The sequence below is a fragment of the Microplitis demolitor genome, chromosome 5 (assembly GCF_026212275.2).
Source record: "Microplitis demolitor isolate Queensland-Clemson2020A chromosome 5, iyMicDemo2.1a, whole genome shotgun sequence".
In the NCBI taxonomy this organism is placed as follows: Eukaryota; Metazoa; Arthropoda; class Insecta; order Hymenoptera; family Braconidae; genus Microplitis; species Microplitis demolitor.
In genome coordinates, this window is record NC_068549.1 from 18,118,804 (window position 1) to 18,140,243 (window position 21,440).

Consider the following 21,440-nt stretch of genomic DNA (forward strand, 5'->3'; position numbering starts at 1 on the left):
GGAAACAAAGTTTGGATCCAATGTATGATCTAATTTGATCTGATATTTTAGATCTGTATAAATCTATATTCTGTCTAGATTCATCCAGATCAAATTAGATAGTTGGATATTATATATATATATATATATATATATATATATTGAATAAAATTAAAGAAAACATCATTTAAGGATTTTTTTTTTTTTTTGAGTATTTTAAGTATATTTTACTTCCGTTTGCGAAGGGTGAAAAAGAAGGAATATTACATTTTCCTAACGAGTTCTATAATAACCTTTTTCGTTTTACTCCACTTTTCTTGTAATCTAATTTACCTAATAAAATTAGTTTACCATTCCAGGTAATCAGAATTCAGTTCTGATGATAAGCAGCTATTATTTTTTACTCACAAAATTATATTTTTATAAGTATAGTCGTTTGAAAAATTAATTGGTCAAATATCCAGCGCAAAAGAAAATATGACAATTTTTTTTTCATATTTTATTATATTGTCATAATATGGAGAAGATGCAGAATAAATATTCACGCAGGGCTTAGCAAATATTGATGGATATCATCATAAATAAATATTTTATTGAACGCATGCCTGATTATTGCTCCTTATCATATCTTGAAAATGGCTGTGTACCGATCGTTAGTTAATAATTAATAAAAAGCAAATGGCGTTCTGTGTTCTTCAATAGCTTTTGCCTTGATAGCCAAGCTGGCAGCAAGCTAGCGACAACCTATAGTAGTAACTTGCCACTACCCTGATAGCCAAGTTGGCGAGAAACTGACGAGAAACTTGCAGCCGCAACTGGATACTAAGTTGACCGCCAATAGTTAGTACCTCCAATAGTTGATATACATTTTCTGAAAAAGTTGGTAGCAAAAGTTGCTTGCAAAAGGTTGACAATCATAAGTTGACGGTAAGTTTCTTTTCAATTTCCTCAGAAACTTGCATTCCAGTTGCGGCTCCATACTGGCGCCAACTTTCTGAGAAATTTGGCGGTAACTTGTAGCCAAAAGTTGCAAAAAGTGAAGTTGTCAATAACTTGTTGTCAAGTTGATCGGAAACGAATGAATGACCAACTTTTTCACGATCAACTCGTGTTATCAGGGTAAGTTTGCCGCATAAATTGGCATTCTCATAAGTTGACGGCAACTGGTTGCCAAATTTCTGAGAAAGTTTAAATTCCATTAGTTGACGGAAAGTTGCCTTCAATTTTATCAGAATGTTTGTATCAGCTGTTAGTCAACAATTACAAAAGATGAAAGTTATGAAAAAGTTGACGCTAACTTGATCGCAACTAATTGACGCCAACTTTCTGACCAGGAAGTCTTCGTATTAGGGCACATTGCTCTAAAGTTTCAACAACTTTAACAAAAAATATTCAAAATAATATTCAATTATGTTTACAAAAGTGAATTTGGAATGTTTAAAAAGTAGAAATTTTTTTTATAGAATTTTGGGGTACTTCGTTTTACCTACCTCACCCCTTCCTCTATATGCCCCATATAGCCAATGCATTGATACATATATGTCACATATATATTTTTTCGTATGCGTTTAAGTAATATATATATATTCATGCGCCGGCAAAAAAAAAAATTTTTTTTTCAGGTCTCCTAGTTTCAAAAGTTTTCTTAGGTCCTCAAAAAAATCTTCCTGAAAAATCAGCTTGAAATGTTAAAAATTGAACTGGCGCTAATAAAATTTATTTTCCCATTTAAAATGTACGTATATACATTTTATTTCTTTATTTTTCAAGGAAAATTTTTTTATGTGTAATTATTAGTTTTTCATTTTTGGTATTTAATTAATGATATTTTTTTTTGTGATTTGAATTTGAATTTTTTTTACAGAAAGTCAATTTTATCGACTGATTGACACAGATAAAGTAAAAACGTTAATCGCTATGGTTTTAAATTAGTTAATACCTCGAAAGCTTGATATATTTTTTGTATTTTCGTAACAAGCGTAACAACTCAAGACATTTTTGTGAGGAATTCAATTTTCTATAAAGTTTTTTTTTTTTTTTTTTTTCCAAAATCAAAGTTCATAATTTTGTAGAAAATTAAATTGCCTACAAAAAAGTTATTTAGTCTTTTCTTCTAACGATTATTAGAAAAAAAGTTATGAAGCTTGAAACAATAGTGAATTCAAAAACTTAATGTAATACACACAGTTTTAAAAAACCATTTCCGAATTTTATTGCATATAGATTTTTATACGGTGAATCTATATATTATTTATAATCAATCAGCTGTTTTATAAAGGTTTCTTGCTTATTTTCTGTATAGATTTAAAAAAAAAATAGTTTTTTTGAAAAATTAAAATTTTTTCTCTTTCTTTGTTTTTAAATAAAAAAAAAAAAACGTTCTGTTTTGAAAGTAAGGAAAATTATTTTCATAAGTTAAAAAAAAAATTCACAGATGGCATTAGCTCAAATAAAAAAAAAAACTGAAATTTCTGTCAAAAAACAGTTTAATATCATAGAAACACAAAATTATATTATTTAATATAGTTTAAATCTTCGTAATTTTTTTCTAAGCATTCTAACAAGAAAAAAGACTAAATAACTTTAATTTCCTACAAAATTATTCAATTTGATTTTCGAAAAAAAAAATTTTTTAATAGTTTTATTTTTAAAAAATGACAGGATATAAATATTCTTTAAGCTGCTCTTTTGGGAAGATTTTTTTTGTTTTTACTCAACACTAGCTTTTGAGACCATAAGAAAAAAAATAATTTTTTTTCGAAATACTCTACTATATACGTATATGTAGTATACTTGTGCACAATAAGTAAGACAACGAAATAAAAATTTCCAATGTTCAAGAATTGTTCTAAAGAATAAAAGTGACTTTAAAAAAAAAATATTTTTTCCGAAAAATACTATGGGGTAAATAATCAAATCGCTGCAACAACCAAACTGTATATTGCATCAAGCCATTTAAAAGCGTCGGTGTATTATTGTAACTTCGTACCACTTGAAAGTGATGAAGATCGCGTGGACCCATACAGGTTTTTTACAGAGTATATATACAAGGCTATTGGAACGTTTAAGGATTTATTTACACGACTATTGATAAGCACTGGAAATTGTCAATCGTATTTCAAGTTTGATAGCTTTACGAATTGTCTCTAAGCTCATTATATACTGTACCAATTTCAAAAATAAAATGAAAATATATCTTTTCAAGGTTGCACTCACACCTTACTTCATTAGAATATATGTAGTAGCCCATCGTTCATAAATTTTTTTTTATAACAATAGTGTAATACTTTAAGTGTAAATCCTAAACTTCCTTTACAAAGAAGATTTATTTAAAACGGACAATTGAAGAGGTGTGAAGTCTTCATATATCTATCGAACTTATTGTCTAGACATTGGCGCCAGATTTTTAATCCTGGGACCCTCATGGCCTAGGTACATATATATACATTGTCTGCAGTTACTGTAAGTGTGAAACATTCACTTGGAAGCTGACAGGATATTCAAGGCAGAGAAGGGAGAAGTAGATAATTTTAAACAGAGAAAATAGAATACAGTTCGGTGACGTACAAGCCACGTTTGCCTATAAATTGGCGTACCTGGAGGCTTCAGACATCAGTTACCTCAGCGACTTCCATAAGTTAGCATCGCGATCTACGCTCTAACTTAGTACATACTGTTGAAACTTCCGATATTTATTTAAATCTCACAATTTAATAAACAACCAAGTGAAAATGTCTACTTTCGATTTCGACTTTATATTTAATGAACACAATCCATCATTGGAGTTCCAAACTTACGCATCTTCACCAGAAAGTATACCATCAGCTGTCTCAAAAGAATCAAGTTTTTCTCCATCCCCCAGTTCTGATGAAGTCCAGTTTGCTAATAATCCACTGGGAAATATTGTAAAAGTGGAGGAAGATTTAGAAGAAACACAAGGTAATTAAACATTTATAAATGCAAATTATTTTTTTGACTTTTCTTAAAATTTATTATTTCAATTACTGATAATCACGCTAGTTGTTCAAATTTTTTTTCTTGAAGTGTGTAAAGTACTTTTAAAAATTCAATTTATTATTCATACTCGTTTATTATATTCTAATTTCTCGAAATTTTATTGCGGTGAACTATAGTTTCAATTCATTTAATATAGATCAAGTGTCATTTTTAGAGTATTTTATAAAAAAAAAAAAGTATAAAAAGCTTTTTAGTAAATATTTTTGATGATTTATTTGTTCTTTCGTTGCAACTTATAAAAATAACTTTATAAATATTTATCTATTAAGTGAGTAAATAATTATTACAATATTCTCATTTTGTTTTATAGGTAGTAACTCAAAAAGAAGACTACGAACTACATTCTCCAACGATCAGCTTCTTTATTTGAAACAATTATTCGCCGAGAGCAAATACTTATGTCGTCCAAAAAGAATTATGACCGCAACTAAACTAGGACTCCAAGAAAGACAGGTAAGATGATTTTTCTATTTTTATTTTTACTTATTCGCGAAATTGACATTATATGTGTTAAAAACAGTGTTTTTTTTTTTAATTCATTTATAAGTAGCTAATTTTCTGATGAAATATTTTATTTGAATTATTAAATTCACAAATTAAATTATCTAATATCACCAACAAAAATTAGTATCAGGGGTTTGTTTATATATGATACTGCAGTTAGCTAACGTCTAATCTCTTTTTTTTTATAAACGATAAAAAACGAATATTTCAAAAATTGCACCTATAATTTTTATACTTCTCTACATGTGCATATTTTTAGTTTTTTTTTTTTTTTTTTTTTTCAATTAATTCATTTAATAGAGTAAAAAAATTGTTAATTGTTGGCTAACTGCAGGATCTTTGTAAATATTGATAAAATCTCAGACGGAGAAACTATTCTCGTTTAAAATGCTATGGTATTATAGTTTAGTCGGACAATATTGACCACGTGGCGGAAATCGAAATAAACACTTGCTAAAATTACTATATATAGTAAAATACACAGTGATTATATCACAAATTACTGTCGCCATTGGAAATTTTACTATAGTCGTACTAATTGTTTCATGTGTCTATTTCAATTTTCGTCACGTAGCCAACATGGTCCGGCTTTACTATAACACTATATAGCATTTCAAACGAAAACAATTTTTCTGTGCAATAATCAATTTAAATTTAAAAATATAGAATTTTTGATTTGATAAATAAATAAATGAATAAATTAAAAGTTAATTGGTGTAAGAATTTGTTACATAAAAAAAAAAATCAGGTTCTTACATGATTCTTTACACCTAATATAGGAATATGTCCGCAAATCCGTAATTAGTAACAAAATAATGTCTACAAATTATTATAAAACCATACATTGATATGATATTTCAAAATTATTAATTTCATAATTATTTTACAGATAAAAGTCTGGTTTCAAAATCAACGCATGAAGCAGAAGAAATTAGAGAAGGAAAATGAAGACACCAATAACGGAAAAATCAGTTCATTTTCCGCAAATAACGATGTAAAAAAGAGGAGTAATCAGTTGATCGCCACAGAAGATGCAAAGTTCAGAAGAATGAATACATCGGCTGGATTCAGGCCAACAGTACATCATCATCTACCACAAAATATCGACTCGAACACCAAATTATATAATAGTTATTTTTCAAATACCGTCAACTATCAAACTGCATACAGCGGGAGTCAGCAAACCGGAAATATTAACTACACCGAGAGCTGTAGTTATGGAAACTATAACACCAACGTATATAATAATGATAACAATTGCTGCTACTCAACCAAGAACGTAATTAATAGTAACCAAAACACATGTAGTTATTTTTCACAACCTGTAGATAAAGACATGAATTGTAATGACTATGAAATCTACTATGAAAATGCTAAAATCGGTGTTAGTGATCTTAACTTATACTCAATCGGAGAAAATCAGACTTCAGAACAAAATTTGAGTTTTTCTACAAAATCTGAACCATCATTTGATTTTTTCGACGATATCAATGGATCCAATTTTTTAAGCACTGTGCTAGATGTATAATGATTATTAAATAGATATACAGTTGTTGAGTGAGACTGATGTTTCTATAAGTGATGTCAAGTATTAAGTAGATATTTAATTCAACCGGCCAATTAAATTATGAATACTTTTTGTAAATAATGCACTCCAAAGCCATGCGTTAAGTCAATATAAGTCCACTTGCCAAATACTATTTGGCCATAAACAATAAAAAACTATAGTTTTACTTATGACCTTAAAAGCCGAACACATTCAATGTGTGTTAAAATACACGAAGAGAAAATTATGGTAACTGTTCCTATAATACTATTGTAAACATAATATTATGGTAATCATTCCCATAATGTACGGAAATTATTATCATTATATTATGGTAACCGTTACCATAATATCACGGTAACGATTACCATAATATTATGGTAACAATATCATAGTTACATGGTAACAATTACCATGATTCCATAGAAACTATTCCGATTCCATATGGAAATTATACCCATAATTATAGGAATGATTACCGTAATATATATACTATATTACTATAATTTATATATACTATGTTACTATAATTTTCGCTCCGTGTAATATGTTTGTAACAAACTTAGCTTTATAGTGTATTTAGATTTTTCTATTTTTTTAAAATTTTGATCTGGTAACATTAATTATTATTGTATCTGAAAACTTATAGTGTTAGAAGAGAAAATACCAAATATTTGTCATAGATATTGTAAAAATTTTAATTTATTATGTCACTTTTTTAAATTACTTGTAAGTCGAATGTATAAAGCATTCCTAATCTATTTAACTTATTGTGATTACAATGTTAATTTACTGTCATAAATCACACGTTATTGATAGATCATCCTAAATTATTTAATGTTTATATATAAAACCGAATATATATTTTGTAATAATAGAATATTGATAAAAATTAGTAATGATATTATATTCATTTTTATACACTGTATTTGCTTTTTTATAACTCATGGAAATAATAATTTATTAAAATATTTTTATAACTTTTTAAATATGCTATTTTTTTTTCTATTCAATCATCAATTATTAGTTAATCTTTTATAGTTTTCAAAATATATATTTAAGTAAAAATGTGACAACAAGAGGTCGTTTATCTAAATATTTTTTCATTAGAAAAAATTTCAATTTTTATTTTTATTTAAATTTTTTTTATAATCCTGATGGAAACAAAGTTTGGATCTAATGTATGATCTAATTTGATCTGATATTTTAGATCTGTATAAATCTATATTCTGTCTAGATTCATCCAGATCGAATTAGATAGTTGGATATTATATATATATATATATATATATATATATATTGAATAAAATTAAAGAAAACATCATTTAAGGATTTTTTTTTTTTTTGAGTATTTTAAGTATATTTTACTTCCGTTTGCGAAGGGTGAAAAAGAAGGAATATTACATTTTCCTAACGAGTTCTATAATAACCTTTTTTGTTTTACTCCACTTTTCTTGTAATCTAATTTACCTAATAAAATTAGTTTACCATTCCAGGTAATCAGAATTCAGTTCTGATGATAAGCAGCTATTATTTTTTACTCACAAAATTATATTTTTATAAGTATAGTCGTTTGAAAAATTAATTGGTCAAATATCCAGCGCAAAAGAAAATATGACAATTTTTTTTTCATATTTTATTATATTGTCATAATATGGAGAAGATGCAGAATAAATATTCACGCAGGGCTTAGCAAATATTGATGGATATCATCATAAATAAATATTTTATTGAACGCATGCCTGATTATTGCTCCTTATCATATCTTGAAAATGGCTGTGTACCGATCGTTAGTTAATAATTAATAAAAAGCAAATGGCGTTCTGTGTTCTTCAATAGCTTTTGCCTTGATAGCCAAGCTGGCAGCAAGCTAGCGACAACCTATAGTAGTAACTTGCCACTACCCTGATAGCCAAGTTGGCGAGAAACTGACGAGAAACTTGCAGCCGCAACTGGATACTAAGTTGACCGCCAATAGTTAGTACCTCCAATAGTTGATATACATTTTCTGAAAAAGTTGGTAGCAAAAGTTGCTTGCAAAAGGTTGACAATCATAAGTTGACGGTAAGTTTCTTTTCAATTTCCTCAGAAACTTGCATTCCAGTTGCGGCTCCATACTGGCGCCAACTTTCTGAGAAATTTGGCGGTAACTTGTAGCCAAAAGTTGCAAAAGCTGAAGTTGTCATTAACTTGTTGTCAAGTTGGTCGGAAACGAATGAATGACCAACTTTTTCACGATCAACTCGTGTTATCAGGGTAAGTTTGCCGCATAAATTGGCATTCTCATAAGTTGACGGCAACTGGTTGCCAAATTTCTGAGAAAGTTTAAATTCCATTAGTTGACGGAAAGTTGCCTTCAATTTTATCAGAATGTTTGTATCAGCTGTTAGTCAACAATTACAAAAGATGAAAGTTATGAAAAAGTTTACGCTAACTTGATCGCAACTAATTGACGCCAACTTTCTGACCAGGAAGTCTTCGTATTAGGGCACATTGCTCTAAAGTTTCAACAACTTTAACAAAAAATATTCAAAATAATATTCAATTATGTTTACAAAAGTGAATTTGGAATGTTTAAAAAGTAGAAATTTTTTTTATAGAATTTTGGGGTACTTCGTTTTACCTACCTCACCCCTTCCTCTATATGCCCCATATAGCCAATGCATTGATACATATATGTCACATATATATTTTTTCGTATGCGTTTAAGATATATATATATATTCATGCGCCGGCAAAAAAAAAAATTTTTTTTTCAGGTCTCCTAGTTTCAAAAGTTTTCTTAGGTCCTCAAAAAAATCTTCCTGAAAAATCAGCTTGAAATGTTAAAAATTGAACTGGCGCTAATAAAATTTATTTTCCCATTTAAAATGTACGTATATACATTTTATTTCTTTATTTTTCAAGGAAAATTTTTTTATGTGTAATTATTAGTTTTTCATTTTTGGTATTTAATTAATGATATTTTTTTTTCTGATTTGAATTTGAATTTTTTTTACAGAAAGTCGATTTTATCGACTGATTGACACAGATAAAGTAAAAACGTTAATCGCTATGGTTTTAAATTAGTTAATACCTCGAAAGCTTGATATATTTTTTGTATTTTCGTAACAAGCGTAACAACTCAAGACATTTTTGTGAGGAATTCAATTTTCTATAAAGTTTTTTTTTTTTTTTTTTTTTTCCAAAATCAAAGTTCATAATTTTGTAGAAAATTAAATTGCCTACAAAAAAGTTATTTAGTCTTTTCTTCTAACGATTATTAGAAAAAAAGTTATGAAGCTTGAAACAATAGTGAATTCAAAAACTTAATGTAATACACACAGTTTTAAAAAACCATTTCCGAATTTTATTGCATATAGATTTTTATACGGTGAATCTATATATTATTTATAATCAATCAGCTGTTTTATAAAGGTTTCTTGCTTATTTTCTGTATAGATTTAAAAAAAAAATAGTTTTTTTGAAAAATTAAAATTTTTTCTCTTTCTTTGTTTTTAAATAAAAAAAAAAAACGTTCTGTTTTGAAAGTAAGGAAAATTATTTTCATAAGTTAAAAAAAAAATTCACAGATGGCATTAGCTCAAATAAAAAAAAAAACTGAAATTTCTGTCAAAAAACAGTTTAATATCATAGAAACATAAAATTATATTATTTAATATAGTTTAAATCTTCGTAATTTTTTTCTAAGCATTCTAACAAGAAAAAAGACTAAATAACTTTAATTTCCTACAAAATTATTCAATTTGATTTTCGAAGAAAAAATTTTTTAATAGTTTTATTTTTAAAAAATGACAGGATATGAATATTCTTTAAGCTGCTCTTTTGGGAAGATTTTTTTTGTTTTTACTCAACACTAGCTTTTGAGACCATAAGAAAAAAAATAATTTTTTTTCGAAATACTCTACTATATACGTATATGTAGTATACTTGTGCACAATAAGTAAGACAAAGAAATAAAAATTTTCAATGTTCAAGAATTGTTCTAAAGAATAAAAGTGACTTTAAAAAAAAAATATTTTTTCCGAAAAATACTATGGGGTAAATAATCAAATCGCTGCAACAACCAAACTGTATATTGCATCAAGCCATTTAAAAGCGTCGGTGTATTATTGTAACTTCGTACCACTTGAAAGTGATGAAGATCGCGTGAACCCATACAGGTTTTTTACAGAGTATATATACAAGGCTATTGGAACGTTTAAGAATTTATTTACACGACTATTGATAAGCACTGGAAATTATCAATCGTATTTCAAGTTTGATAGCTTTACGAATTGTCTCTAAGCTCATTATATACTGTACCAATTTCAAAAATGAAATGAAAATATATCTTTTCAAGGTTGCACTCACACCTTACTTCATTAGAATATATGTAGTAGCCCATCGGTCATAAATTTTTTTTTATAACAATAGTGTAATACTTTAAGTGTAAATCCTAAACTTCCTTCACAAAGAAGATTTATTTAAAACGGACAATTGAAGAGGTGTGAAGTCTTCATATATCTATTGAACTTATTGTCTAGACATTGGCGCCAGATTTTTAATCCTGGGACCCTCATGGCCTAGGTACATATATATACATTGTCTGCAGTTACTGTAAGTGTGAAACATTCACTTGGGAGCTGACAGGATATTCAAGGCAGAGAAGGGAGAAGTAGATAATTTTAAACAGAGAAAATAGAATACAGTTCGGTGACGTACAAGCCACGTTTGCCTATAAATTGGCGTACCTGGAGGCTTCAGACATCAGTTACCTCAGCGACTTCCATAAGTTAGCATCGCAATCTACGCTCTAACTTAGTACATACTGTTGAAACTTCCGATATTTATTTAAATCTAACAATTTAATAAACAACCAAGTGAAAATGTCTACTTTCGATTTCGACTTTATATTTAATGAACACAATCCATCATTGGAGTTCCAAACTTACGCATCTTCACCAGAAAGTATACCATCAGCTGTCTCAGAAGAATCAAGTTTTTCTCCATCCCCCAGTTCTGATGGAGTCCAGTTTGCTAATAATCCACTGGGAAATATTGTAAAAGTGGAGGAAGATTTAGAAGAAACACAAGGTAATTAAACATTTATAAATGCAAATTATTTTTTTGACTTTTCTTAAAATTTATTATTTCAATTACTGATAATCACGCTAGTTGTTCAAATTTTTTTTCTTGAAGTGTGTAAAGTACTTTTAAAAATTCAATTTATTATTCATACTCGTTTATTATATTCTAATTTCTCGAAATTTTATTGCGGTGAACTATAGTTTCAATTCATTTAATATAGATCAAGTGTTATTTTTAGAGTATTTTATAAAAAAAAAAAAGTATAAAAAGCTTTTTAGTAAATATTTTTGATGATTTATTTGTTCTTTCGTTGCAACTTATAAAAATAACTTTATAAATATTTATCTATTAAGTGAGTAAATAATTATTACAATATTCTCATTTTGTTTTATAGGTAGTAACTCAAAAAGAAGACTACGAACTACATTCTCCAACGATCAGCTTCTTTATTTGAAACAATTATTCGCCGAGAGCAAATACTTATGTCGTCCAAAAAGAATTATGACCGCAACTAAACTAGGACTCCAAGAAAGACAGGTAAGATGATTTTTCTATTTTTATTTTTACTTATTCGCGAAATTGACATTATATGTGTTAAAAACAGTGTTTTTTTTTTTTAATTCATTTATAAGTAGCTAATTTTCTGATGAAATATTTTATTTGAATTATTAAATTCACAAATTAAATTATCTAATATCACCAACAAAAATTAGTATCAGGGGTTTGTTTATATATGATACTACAGTTAGCTAACGTCTAATCATTTTTTTTTATAAACGATAAAAAACGAATATTTCAAAAATTGCACCTATAATTTTTATACTTCTCTACATGTGCATATTTTTAGTTTTTTTTTTTTTTTTTTTTTTCAATTAATTCATTTAATAGAGTAAAAAAATTGTTAATTGTTGGCTAACTGCAGGATCTTTGTAAATATTGATAAAATCTCAGACGGAGAAACTATTCTCGTTTAAAATGCTATGGTATTATAGTTTAGTCGGACAATATTGACCACGTGGCGGAAATCGAAATAAACACTTGCTAAAATTACTATATATAGTAAAATACACAGTGATTATATCACAAATTACTGTCGCCATTGGAAATTTTACTATAGTCGTACTAATTGTTTCATGTGTCTATTTCAATTTTCGTCACGTAGCCAACATGGTCCGGCTTTACTATAACACTATATAGCATTTCAAACGAAAACAATTTTTCTGTGCAATAATCAATTTAAATTTAAAAATATAGAATTTTTGATTTGATAAATAAATAAATGAATAAATTAAAAGTTAATTGGTGTAAGAATTTGTTACATAAAAAAAAAAATCAGGTTCTTACATGATTCTTTACACCTAATATAGGAATATGTCCGCAAATCCGTAATTAGTAACAAAATAATGTCTACAAATTATTATAAAACCATACATTGATATGATATTTCAAAATTATTAATTTCATAATTATTTTACAGATAAAAGTCTGGTTTCAAAATCAACGCATGAAGCAGAAGAAATTAGAGAAGGAAAATGAAGACACCAATAACGGAAAAATCAGTTCATTTTCCGCAAATAACGATGTAAAAAAGAGGAGTAATCAGTTGATCGCCACAGAAGATGCAAAGTTCAGAAGAATGAATACATCGGCTGGATTCAGGCCAACAGTACATCATCATCTACCACAAAATATCGACTCGAACACCAAATTATATAATAGTTATTTTTCAAATACCGTCAACTATCAAACTGCATACAGCGGGAGTCAGCAAACCGGAAATATTAACTACACCGAGAGCTGTAGTTATGGAAACTATAACACCAACGTATATAATAATGATAACAATTGCTGCTACTCAACCAAGAACGTAATTAATAGTAACCAAAACACATGTAGTTATTTTTCACAACCTGTAGATAAAGACATGAATTGTAATGACTATGAAATCTACTATGAAAATGCTAAAATCGGTGTTAGTGATCTTAACTTATACTCAATCGGAGAAAATCAGACTTCAGAACAAAATTTGAGTTTTTCTACAAAATCTGAACCATCATTTGATTTTTTCGACGATATCAATGGATCCAATTTTTTAAGCACTGTGCTAGATGTATAATGATTATTAAATAGATATACAGTTGTTGAGTGAGACTGATGTTTCTATAAGTGATGTCAAGTATTAAGTAGATATTTAATTCAACCGGCCAATTAAATTATGAATACTTTTTGTAAATAATGCACTCCAAAGCCATGCGTTAAGTCAATATAAGTCCACTTGCCAAATACTATTTGGCCATAAACAATAAAAAACTATAGTTTTACTTATGACCTTAAAAGCCGAACACATTCAATGTGTGTTAAAATACACGAAGAGAAAATTATGGTAACTGTTCCTATAATACTATTGTAAACATAATATTATGGTAATCATTCCCATAATGTACGGAAATTATTATCATTATATTATGGTAACCGTTACCATAATATCACGGTAACGATTACCATAATATTATGGTAACAATATCATAGTTACATGGTAACAATTACCATGATTCCATAGAAACTATTCCGATTCCATATGGAAATTATACCCATAATTATAGGAATGATTACCGTAATATATATACTATATTACTATAATTTATATATACTATGTTACTATAATTTTCGCTCCGTGTAATATGTTTGTAACAAACTTAGCTTTATAGTGTATTTAGATTTTTCTATTTTTTTTAAATTTTGATCTGGTAACATTAATTATTATTGTATCTGAAAACTTATAGTGTTAGAAGAGAAAATACCAAATATTTGTCATAGATATTGTAAAAATTTTAATTTATTATGTCACTTTTTTAAATTACTTGTAAGTCGAATGTATAAAGCATTCCTAATCTATTTAACTTATTGTGATTACAATGTTAATTTACTGTCATAAATCACACGTTATTGATAGATCATCCTAAATTATTTAATGTTTATATATAAAACCGAATATATATTTTGTAATAATAGAATATTGATAAAAATTAGTAATGATATTATATTCATTTTTATACACTGTATTTGCTTTTTTATAACTCATGGAAATAATAATTTAATAAAATATTTTTATAACTTTTTAAATATGCTATTTTTTTTTCTATTCAATCATCAATTATTAGTTAATCTTTTATAGTTTTCAAAATATATATTTAAGTAAAAATGTGACAACAAGAGGTCGTTTATCTAAATATTTTTTCATTAGAAAAAATTTCAATTTTTATTTTTATTTAAATTTTTTTTATAATCCTGATGGAAACAAAGTTTGGATCCAATGTATGATCTAATTTGATCTGATATTTTAGATCTGTATAAATCTATATTCTGTCTAGATTCATCCAGATCAAATTAGATAGTTGGATATTATATATATATATATATATATATATATATATATTGAATAAAATTAAAGAAAACATCATTTAAGGATTTTTTTTTTTTTTTTGAGTATTTTAAGTATATTTTACTTCCGTTTGCGAAGGGTGAAAAAGAAGGAATATTACATTTTCCTAACGAGTTCTATAATAACCTTTTTCGTTTTACTCCACTTTTCTTGTAATCTAATTTACCTAATAAAATTAGTTTACCATTCCAGGTAATCAGAATTCAGTTCTGATGATAAGCAGCTATTATTTTTTACTCACAAAATTATATTTTTATAAGTATAGTCGTTTGAAAAATTAATTGGTCAAATATCCAGCGCAAAAGAAAATATGACAATTTTTTTTTCATATTTTATTATATTGTCATAATATGGAGAAGATGCAGAATAAATATTCACGCAGGGCTTAGCAAATATTGATGGATATCATCATAAATAAATATTTTATTGAACGCATGCCTGATTATTGCTCCTTATCATATCTTGAAAATGGCTGTGTACCGATCGTTAGTTAATAATTAATAAAAAGCAAATGGCGTTCTGTGTTCTTCAATAGCTTTTGCCTTGATAGCCAAGCTGGCAGCAAGCTAGCGACAACCTATAGTAGTAACTTGCCACTACCCTGATAGCCAAGTTGGCGAGAAACTGACGAGAAACTTGCAGCCGCAACTGGATACTAAGTTGACCGCCAATAGTTAGTACCTCCAATAGTTGATATACATTTTCTGAAAAAGTTGGTAGCAAAAGTTGCTTGCAAAAGGTTGACAATCATAAGTTGACGGTAAGTTTCTTTTCAATTTCCTCAGAAACTTGCATTCCAGTTGCGGCTCCATACTGGCGCCAACTTTCTGAGAAATTTGGCGGTAACTTGTAGCCAAAAGTTGCAAAAAGTGAAGTTGTCAATAACTTGTTGTCAAGTTGGTCGGAAACGAATGAATGACCAACTTTTTCACGATCAACTCGTGTTATCAGGGTAAGTTTGCCGCATAAATTGGCATTCTCATAAGTTGACGGCAACTGGTTGCCAAATTTCTGAGAAAGTTTAAATTCCATTAGTTGACGGAAAGTTGCCTTCAATTTTATCAGAATGTTTGTATCAGCTGTTAGTCAACAATTACAAAAGATGAAAGTTATGAAAAAGTTGACGCTAACTTGATCGCAACTAATTGACGCCAACCTTCTGACCAGGAAGTCTTCGTATTAGGGCACATTGCTCTAAAGTTTCAACAACTTTAACAAAAAATATTCAAAATAACATTCAATTATGTTTACAAAAGTGAATTTGGAATGTTTAAAAAGTAGAAATTTTTTTTATAGAATTTTGGGGTACTTCGTTTTACCTACCTCACCCCTTCCTCTATATGCCCCATATAGCCAATGCATTGATACATATATGTCACATATATATTTTTTCGTATGCGTTTAAGTAATATATATATATTCATGCGCCGGCAAAAAAAAAAATTTTTTTTTCAGGTCTCCTAGTTTCAAAAGTTTTCTTAGGTCCTCAAAAAAATCTTCCTGAAAAATCAGCTTGAAATGTTAAAAATTGAACTGGCGCTAATAAAATTTATTTTCCCATTTAAAATGTACGTATATACATTTTATTTCTTTATTTTTCAAGGAAAATTTTTTTATGTGTAATTATTAGTTTTTCATTTTTGGTATTTAATTAATGATATTTTTTTTTCTGATTTGAATTTGAATTTTTTTTACAGAAAGTCGATTTTATCGACTGATTGACACAGATAAAGTAAAAACGTTAATCGCTATGGTTTTAAATTAGTTAATACCTCGAAAGCTTGATATATTTTTTGTATTTTCGTAACAAGCGTAACAACTCAAGACATTTTTGTGAGGAATTCAATTTTCTATAAAGTTTTTTTTTTTTTTTTTTTTTTCCAAAATCAAAGTTCATAATTTTGTAGAAAATTAAATTGCCTACAAAAAAGTTATTTAGTCTTTTCTTCTAACGATTATTAGAAAAAAAGTTATGAAGCTTGAAACAATAGTGAATTCAAAAACTTAATGTAATACACACAGTTTTAAAAAACCATTTCCGAATTTTATTGCATATAGATTTTTATACGGTGAATCTATATATTATTTATAATCAATCAGCTGTTTTATAAAGGTTTCTTGCTTATTTTCTGTATAGATTTAAAAAAAAAATAGTTTTTTTGAAAAATTAAAATTTTTTCTCTTTCTTTGTTTTTAAATAAAAAAAAAAAACGTTCTGTTTTGAAAGTAAGGAAAATTATTTTCATAAGTTAAAAAAAAAATTCACAGATGGCATTAGCTCAAATAAAAAAAAAAACTGAAATTTCTGTCAAAAAACAGTTTAATATCATAGAAACACAAAATTATATTATTTAATATAGTTTAAATCTTCGTAATTTTTTTCTAAGCATTCTAACAAGAAAAAAGACTAAATAACTTTAATTTCCTACAAAATTATTCAATTTGATTTTCGAAAAAAAAAATTTTTTAATAGTTTTATTTTTAAAAAATGACAGGATATGAATATTCTTTAAGCTGCTCTTTTGGGAAGATTTTTTTTGTTTTTACTCAACACTAGCTTTTGAGACCATAAGAAAAAAAATAATTTTTTTTCGAAATACTCTACTATATACGTATATGTAGTATACTTGTGCACAATAAGTAAGACAACGAAATAAAAATTTCCAATGTTCAAGAATTGTTCTAAAGAATAAAAGTGACTTTAAAAAAAAAATATTTTTTCCGAAAAATACTATGGGGTAAATAATCAAATCGCTGCAACAACCAAACTGTATATTGCATCAAGCCATTTAAAAGCGTCGGTGTATTATTGTAACTTCGTACCACTTGAAAGTGATGAAGATCGCGTGGACCCATACAGGTTTTTTACAGAGTATATATACAAGGCTATTGGAACGTTTAAGGATTTATTTACACGACTATTGATAAGCACTGGAAATTGTCAATCGTATTTCAAGTTTGATAGCTTTACGAATTGTCTCTAAGCTCATTATATACTGTACCAATTTCAAAAATAAAATGAAAATATATCTTTTCAAGGTTGCACTCACACCTTACTTCATTAGAATATATGTAGTAGCCCATCGTTCATAAATTTTTTTTTATAACAATAGTGTAATACTTTAAGTGTAAATCCTAAACTTCCTTTACAAAGAAGATTTATTTAAAACGGACAATTGAAGAGGTGTGAAGTCTTCATATATCTATCGAACTTATTGTCTAGACATTGGCGCCAGATTTTTAATCCTGGGACCCTCATGGCCTAGGTACATATATATACATTGTCTGCAGTTACTGTAAGTGTGAAACATTCACTTGGAAGCTGACAGGATATTCAAGGCAGAGAAGGGAGAAGTAGATAATTTTAAACAGAGAAAATAGAATACAGTTCGGTGACGTACAAGCCACGTTTGCCTATAAATTGGCGTACCTGGAGGCTTCAGACATCAGTTACCTCAGCGACTTCCATAAGTTAGCATCGCGATCTACGCTCTAACTTAGTACATACTGTTGAAACTTCCGATATTTATTTAAATCTCACAATTTAATAAACAACCAAGTGAAAATGTCTACTTTCGATTTCGACTTTATATTTAATGAACACAATCCATCATTGGAGTTCCAAACTTACGCATCTTCACCAGAAAGTATACCATCAGCTGTCTCAAAAGAATCAAGTTTTTCTCCATCCCCCAGTTCTGATGAAGTCCAGTTTGCTAATAATCCACTGGGAAATATTGTAAAAGTGGAGGAAGATTTAGAAGAAACACAAGGTAATTAAACATTTATAAATGCAAATTATTTTTTTGACTTTTCTTAAAATTTATTATTTCAATTACTGATAATCACGCTAGTTGTTCAAATTTTTTTTCTTGAAGTGTGTAAAGTACTTTTAAAAATTCAATTTATTATTCATACTCGTTTATTATATTCTAATTTCTCGAAATTTTATTGCGGTGAACTATAGTTTCAATTCATTTAATATAGATCAAGTGTTATTTTTAGAGTATTTTATAAAAAAAAAAAAGTATAAAAAGCTTTTTAGTAAATATTTTTGATGATTTATTTGTTCTTTCGTTGCAACTTATAAAAATAACTTTATAAATATTTATCTATTAAGTGAGTAAATAATTATTACAATATTCTCATTTTGTTTTATAGGTAGTAACTCAAAAAGAAGACTACGAACTACATTCTCCAACGATCAGCTTCTTTATTTGAAACAATTATTCGCCGAGAGCAAATACTTATGTCGTCCAAAAAGAATTATGACCGCAACTAAACTAGGACTCCAAGAAAGACAGGTAAGATGATTTTTCTATTTTTATTTTTACTTATTCGCGAAATTGACATTATATGTGTTAAAAACAGTGTTTTTTTTTTAATTCATTTATAAGTAGCTAATTTTCTGATGAAATATTTTATTTGAATTATTAAAGTCACAAATTAAATTATCTAATATCACCAACAAAAATTAGTATCAGGGGTTTGTTTATATATGATACTACAGTTAGCTAACGTCTAATCATTTTTTTTTATAAACGATAAAAAACGAATATTTCAAAAATTGCACCTATAATTTTTATACTTCTCTACATGTGCATATTTTTAGTTTTTTTTTTTTTTTTTTTCAATTAATTCATTTAATAGAGTAAAAAAATTGTTAATTGTTGGCTAACTGCAGGATCTTTGTAAATATTGATAAAATCTCAGACGGAGAAACTATTCTCGTTTAAAATGCTATGGTATTATAGTTTAGTCGGACAATATTGACCACGTGGCGGAAATCGAAATAAACACTTGCTAAAATTACTATATATAGTAAAATAGACAGTGATTATATCACAAATTACTGTCGCCATTGGAAATTTTACTATAGTCGTACTAATTGTTTCATGTGTCTATTTCAATTTTCGTCACGTAGCCAACATGGTCCGGCTTTACTATAACACTATATAGCATTTCAAACGAAAACAATTTTTCTGTGCAATAATCAATTTAAATTTAAAAATATAGAATTTTTGATTTGATAAATAAATAAATGAATAAATTAAAAGTTAATTGGTGTAAGAATTTGTTACATAAAAAAAAAAATCAGGTTCTTACATGATTCTTTACACCTAACATAGGAATATGTCCGCAAATCCGTAATTAGTAACAAAATAATGTCTACAAATTATTATAAAACCATACATTGATATGATATTTCAAAATTATTAATTTCATAATTATTTTACAGATAAAAGTCTGGTTTCAAAATCAACGCATGAAGCAGAAGAAATTAGAGAAGGAAAATGAAGACACCAATAACGGAAAAATCAGTTCATTTTCCGCAAATAACGATGTAAAAAAGAGGAGTAATCAGTTGATCGCCACAGAAGATGCAAAGTTCAGAAGAATGAATACATCGGCTGGATTCAGGCCAACAGTACATCATCATCTACCACAAAATATCGACTCGAACACCAAATTATATAATAGTTATTTTTCAAATACCGTCAACTATCAAACTGCATACAGCGGGAGTCAGCAAACCGGAAATATTAACTACACCGAGAGCTGTAGTTATGGAAACTATAACACCAACGTATATAATAATGATAACAATTGCTGCTACTCAACCAAGAACGTAATTAATAGTAACCAAAACACATGTAGTTATTTTTCACAACCTGTAGATAAAGACATGAATTGTAATGACTATGAAATCTACTATGAAAATTCTAAAATCGGTGTTAGTGATCTTAACTTATACTCAATCGGAGAAAATCAGACTTCAGAACAAAATTTGAGTTTTTCTACAAAATCTGAACCATCATTTGATTTTTTCGACGATATCAATGGATCCAATTTTTTAAGCACTGTGCTAGATGTATAATGATTATTAAATAGATATACAGTTGTTGAGTGAGACTGATGTTTCTATAAGTGATGTCAAGTATTAAGTAGATATTTAATTCAACCGGCCAATTAAATTATGAATACTTTTTGTAAATAATGCACTCCAAAGCCATGCGTTAAGTCAATATAAGTCCACTTGCCAAATACTATTTGGCCATAAACAATAAAAAACTATAGTTTTACTTATGACCTTAAAAGCCGAACACATTCAATGTGTGTTAAAATACACGAAGAGAAAATTATGGTAACTGTTCCTATAATACTATTGTAAACATAATATTATGGTAATCATTCCCATAATGTACGGAAATTATTATCATTATATTATGGTAACCGTTACCATAATATCACGGTAACGATTACCATAATATTATGATAACAATATCATAGTTACATGGTAACAATTACCATGATTCCATAGAAACTATTCCGATTCCATATGGAAATTATACCCATAATTATAGGAATGATTACCGTAATATATATACTATATTACTATAATTTATATATACTATGTTACTATAATTTTCGCTCCGTGTAATATGTTTGTAACAAACTTAGCTTTATAGTGTATTTAGATTTTTCTATTTTTTTTAAATTTTGATCTGGTAACATTAATTATTATTGTATCTGAAAACTTATAGTGTTAGAAGAGAAAATACCAAATATTTGTCATAGATATTGTAAAAATTTTAATTTATTATGTCACTTTTTTAAATTACTTGTAAGTCGAATGTATAAAGCATTCCTAATCTATTTAACTTATTGTGATTACAATGTTAATTTACTGTCATAAATCACACGTTATTGATAGATCATCCTAAATTATTTAATGTTTATATATAAAACCGAATATATATTTTGTAATAATAGAATATTGATAAAAATTAGTAATGATATTATATTCATTTTTATACACTGTATTTGCTTTTTTATAACTCATGGAAATAATAATTTAATAAAATATTTTTATAACTTTTT

General features: G+C 27.5%; 3 protein-coding genes across 3 annotated transcripts; all 3 read left to right on the forward strand.

Moving 5' to 3' along the window:
• Positions 1-3,710: 3,710 nt before the first annotated feature.
• On the forward strand, positions 3,711-6,578 carry LOC128667847 (homeobox protein Hox-A2-like). Its single transcript, XM_053739557.1, has 3 exons — positions 3,711-3,918; positions 4,307-4,449; positions 5,390-6,578. Exons 1-3 carry the CDS (start codon positions 3,711-3,713, stop codon positions 6,026-6,028), a joined length of 990 nt encoding a protein of 329 aa, XP_053595532.1. The 3' UTR covers positions 6,029-6,578.
• Positions 6,579-10,914: 4,336 nt separating this feature from the next.
• Positions 10,915-13,852, forward strand: LOC106693850 (homeobox protein Hox-A2-like). Its single transcript, XM_053739558.1, has 3 exons — positions 10,915-11,122; positions 11,511-11,653; positions 12,594-13,852. Exons 1-3 carry the CDS (start codon positions 10,915-10,917, stop codon positions 13,230-13,232), a joined length of 990 nt encoding a protein of 329 aa, XP_053595533.1. The 3' UTR covers positions 13,233-13,852.
• Positions 13,853-18,123: 4,271 nt separating this feature from the next.
• LOC128667848 (homeobox protein Hox-A2-like) lies at positions 18,124-20,436 on the forward strand. Its single transcript, XM_053739559.1, has 3 exons — positions 18,124-18,331; positions 18,720-18,862; positions 19,798-20,436. Exons 1-3 carry the CDS (start codon positions 18,124-18,126, stop codon positions 20,434-20,436), a joined length of 990 nt encoding a protein of 329 aa, XP_053595534.1.
• Positions 20,437-21,440: the final 1,004 nt, after the last annotated feature.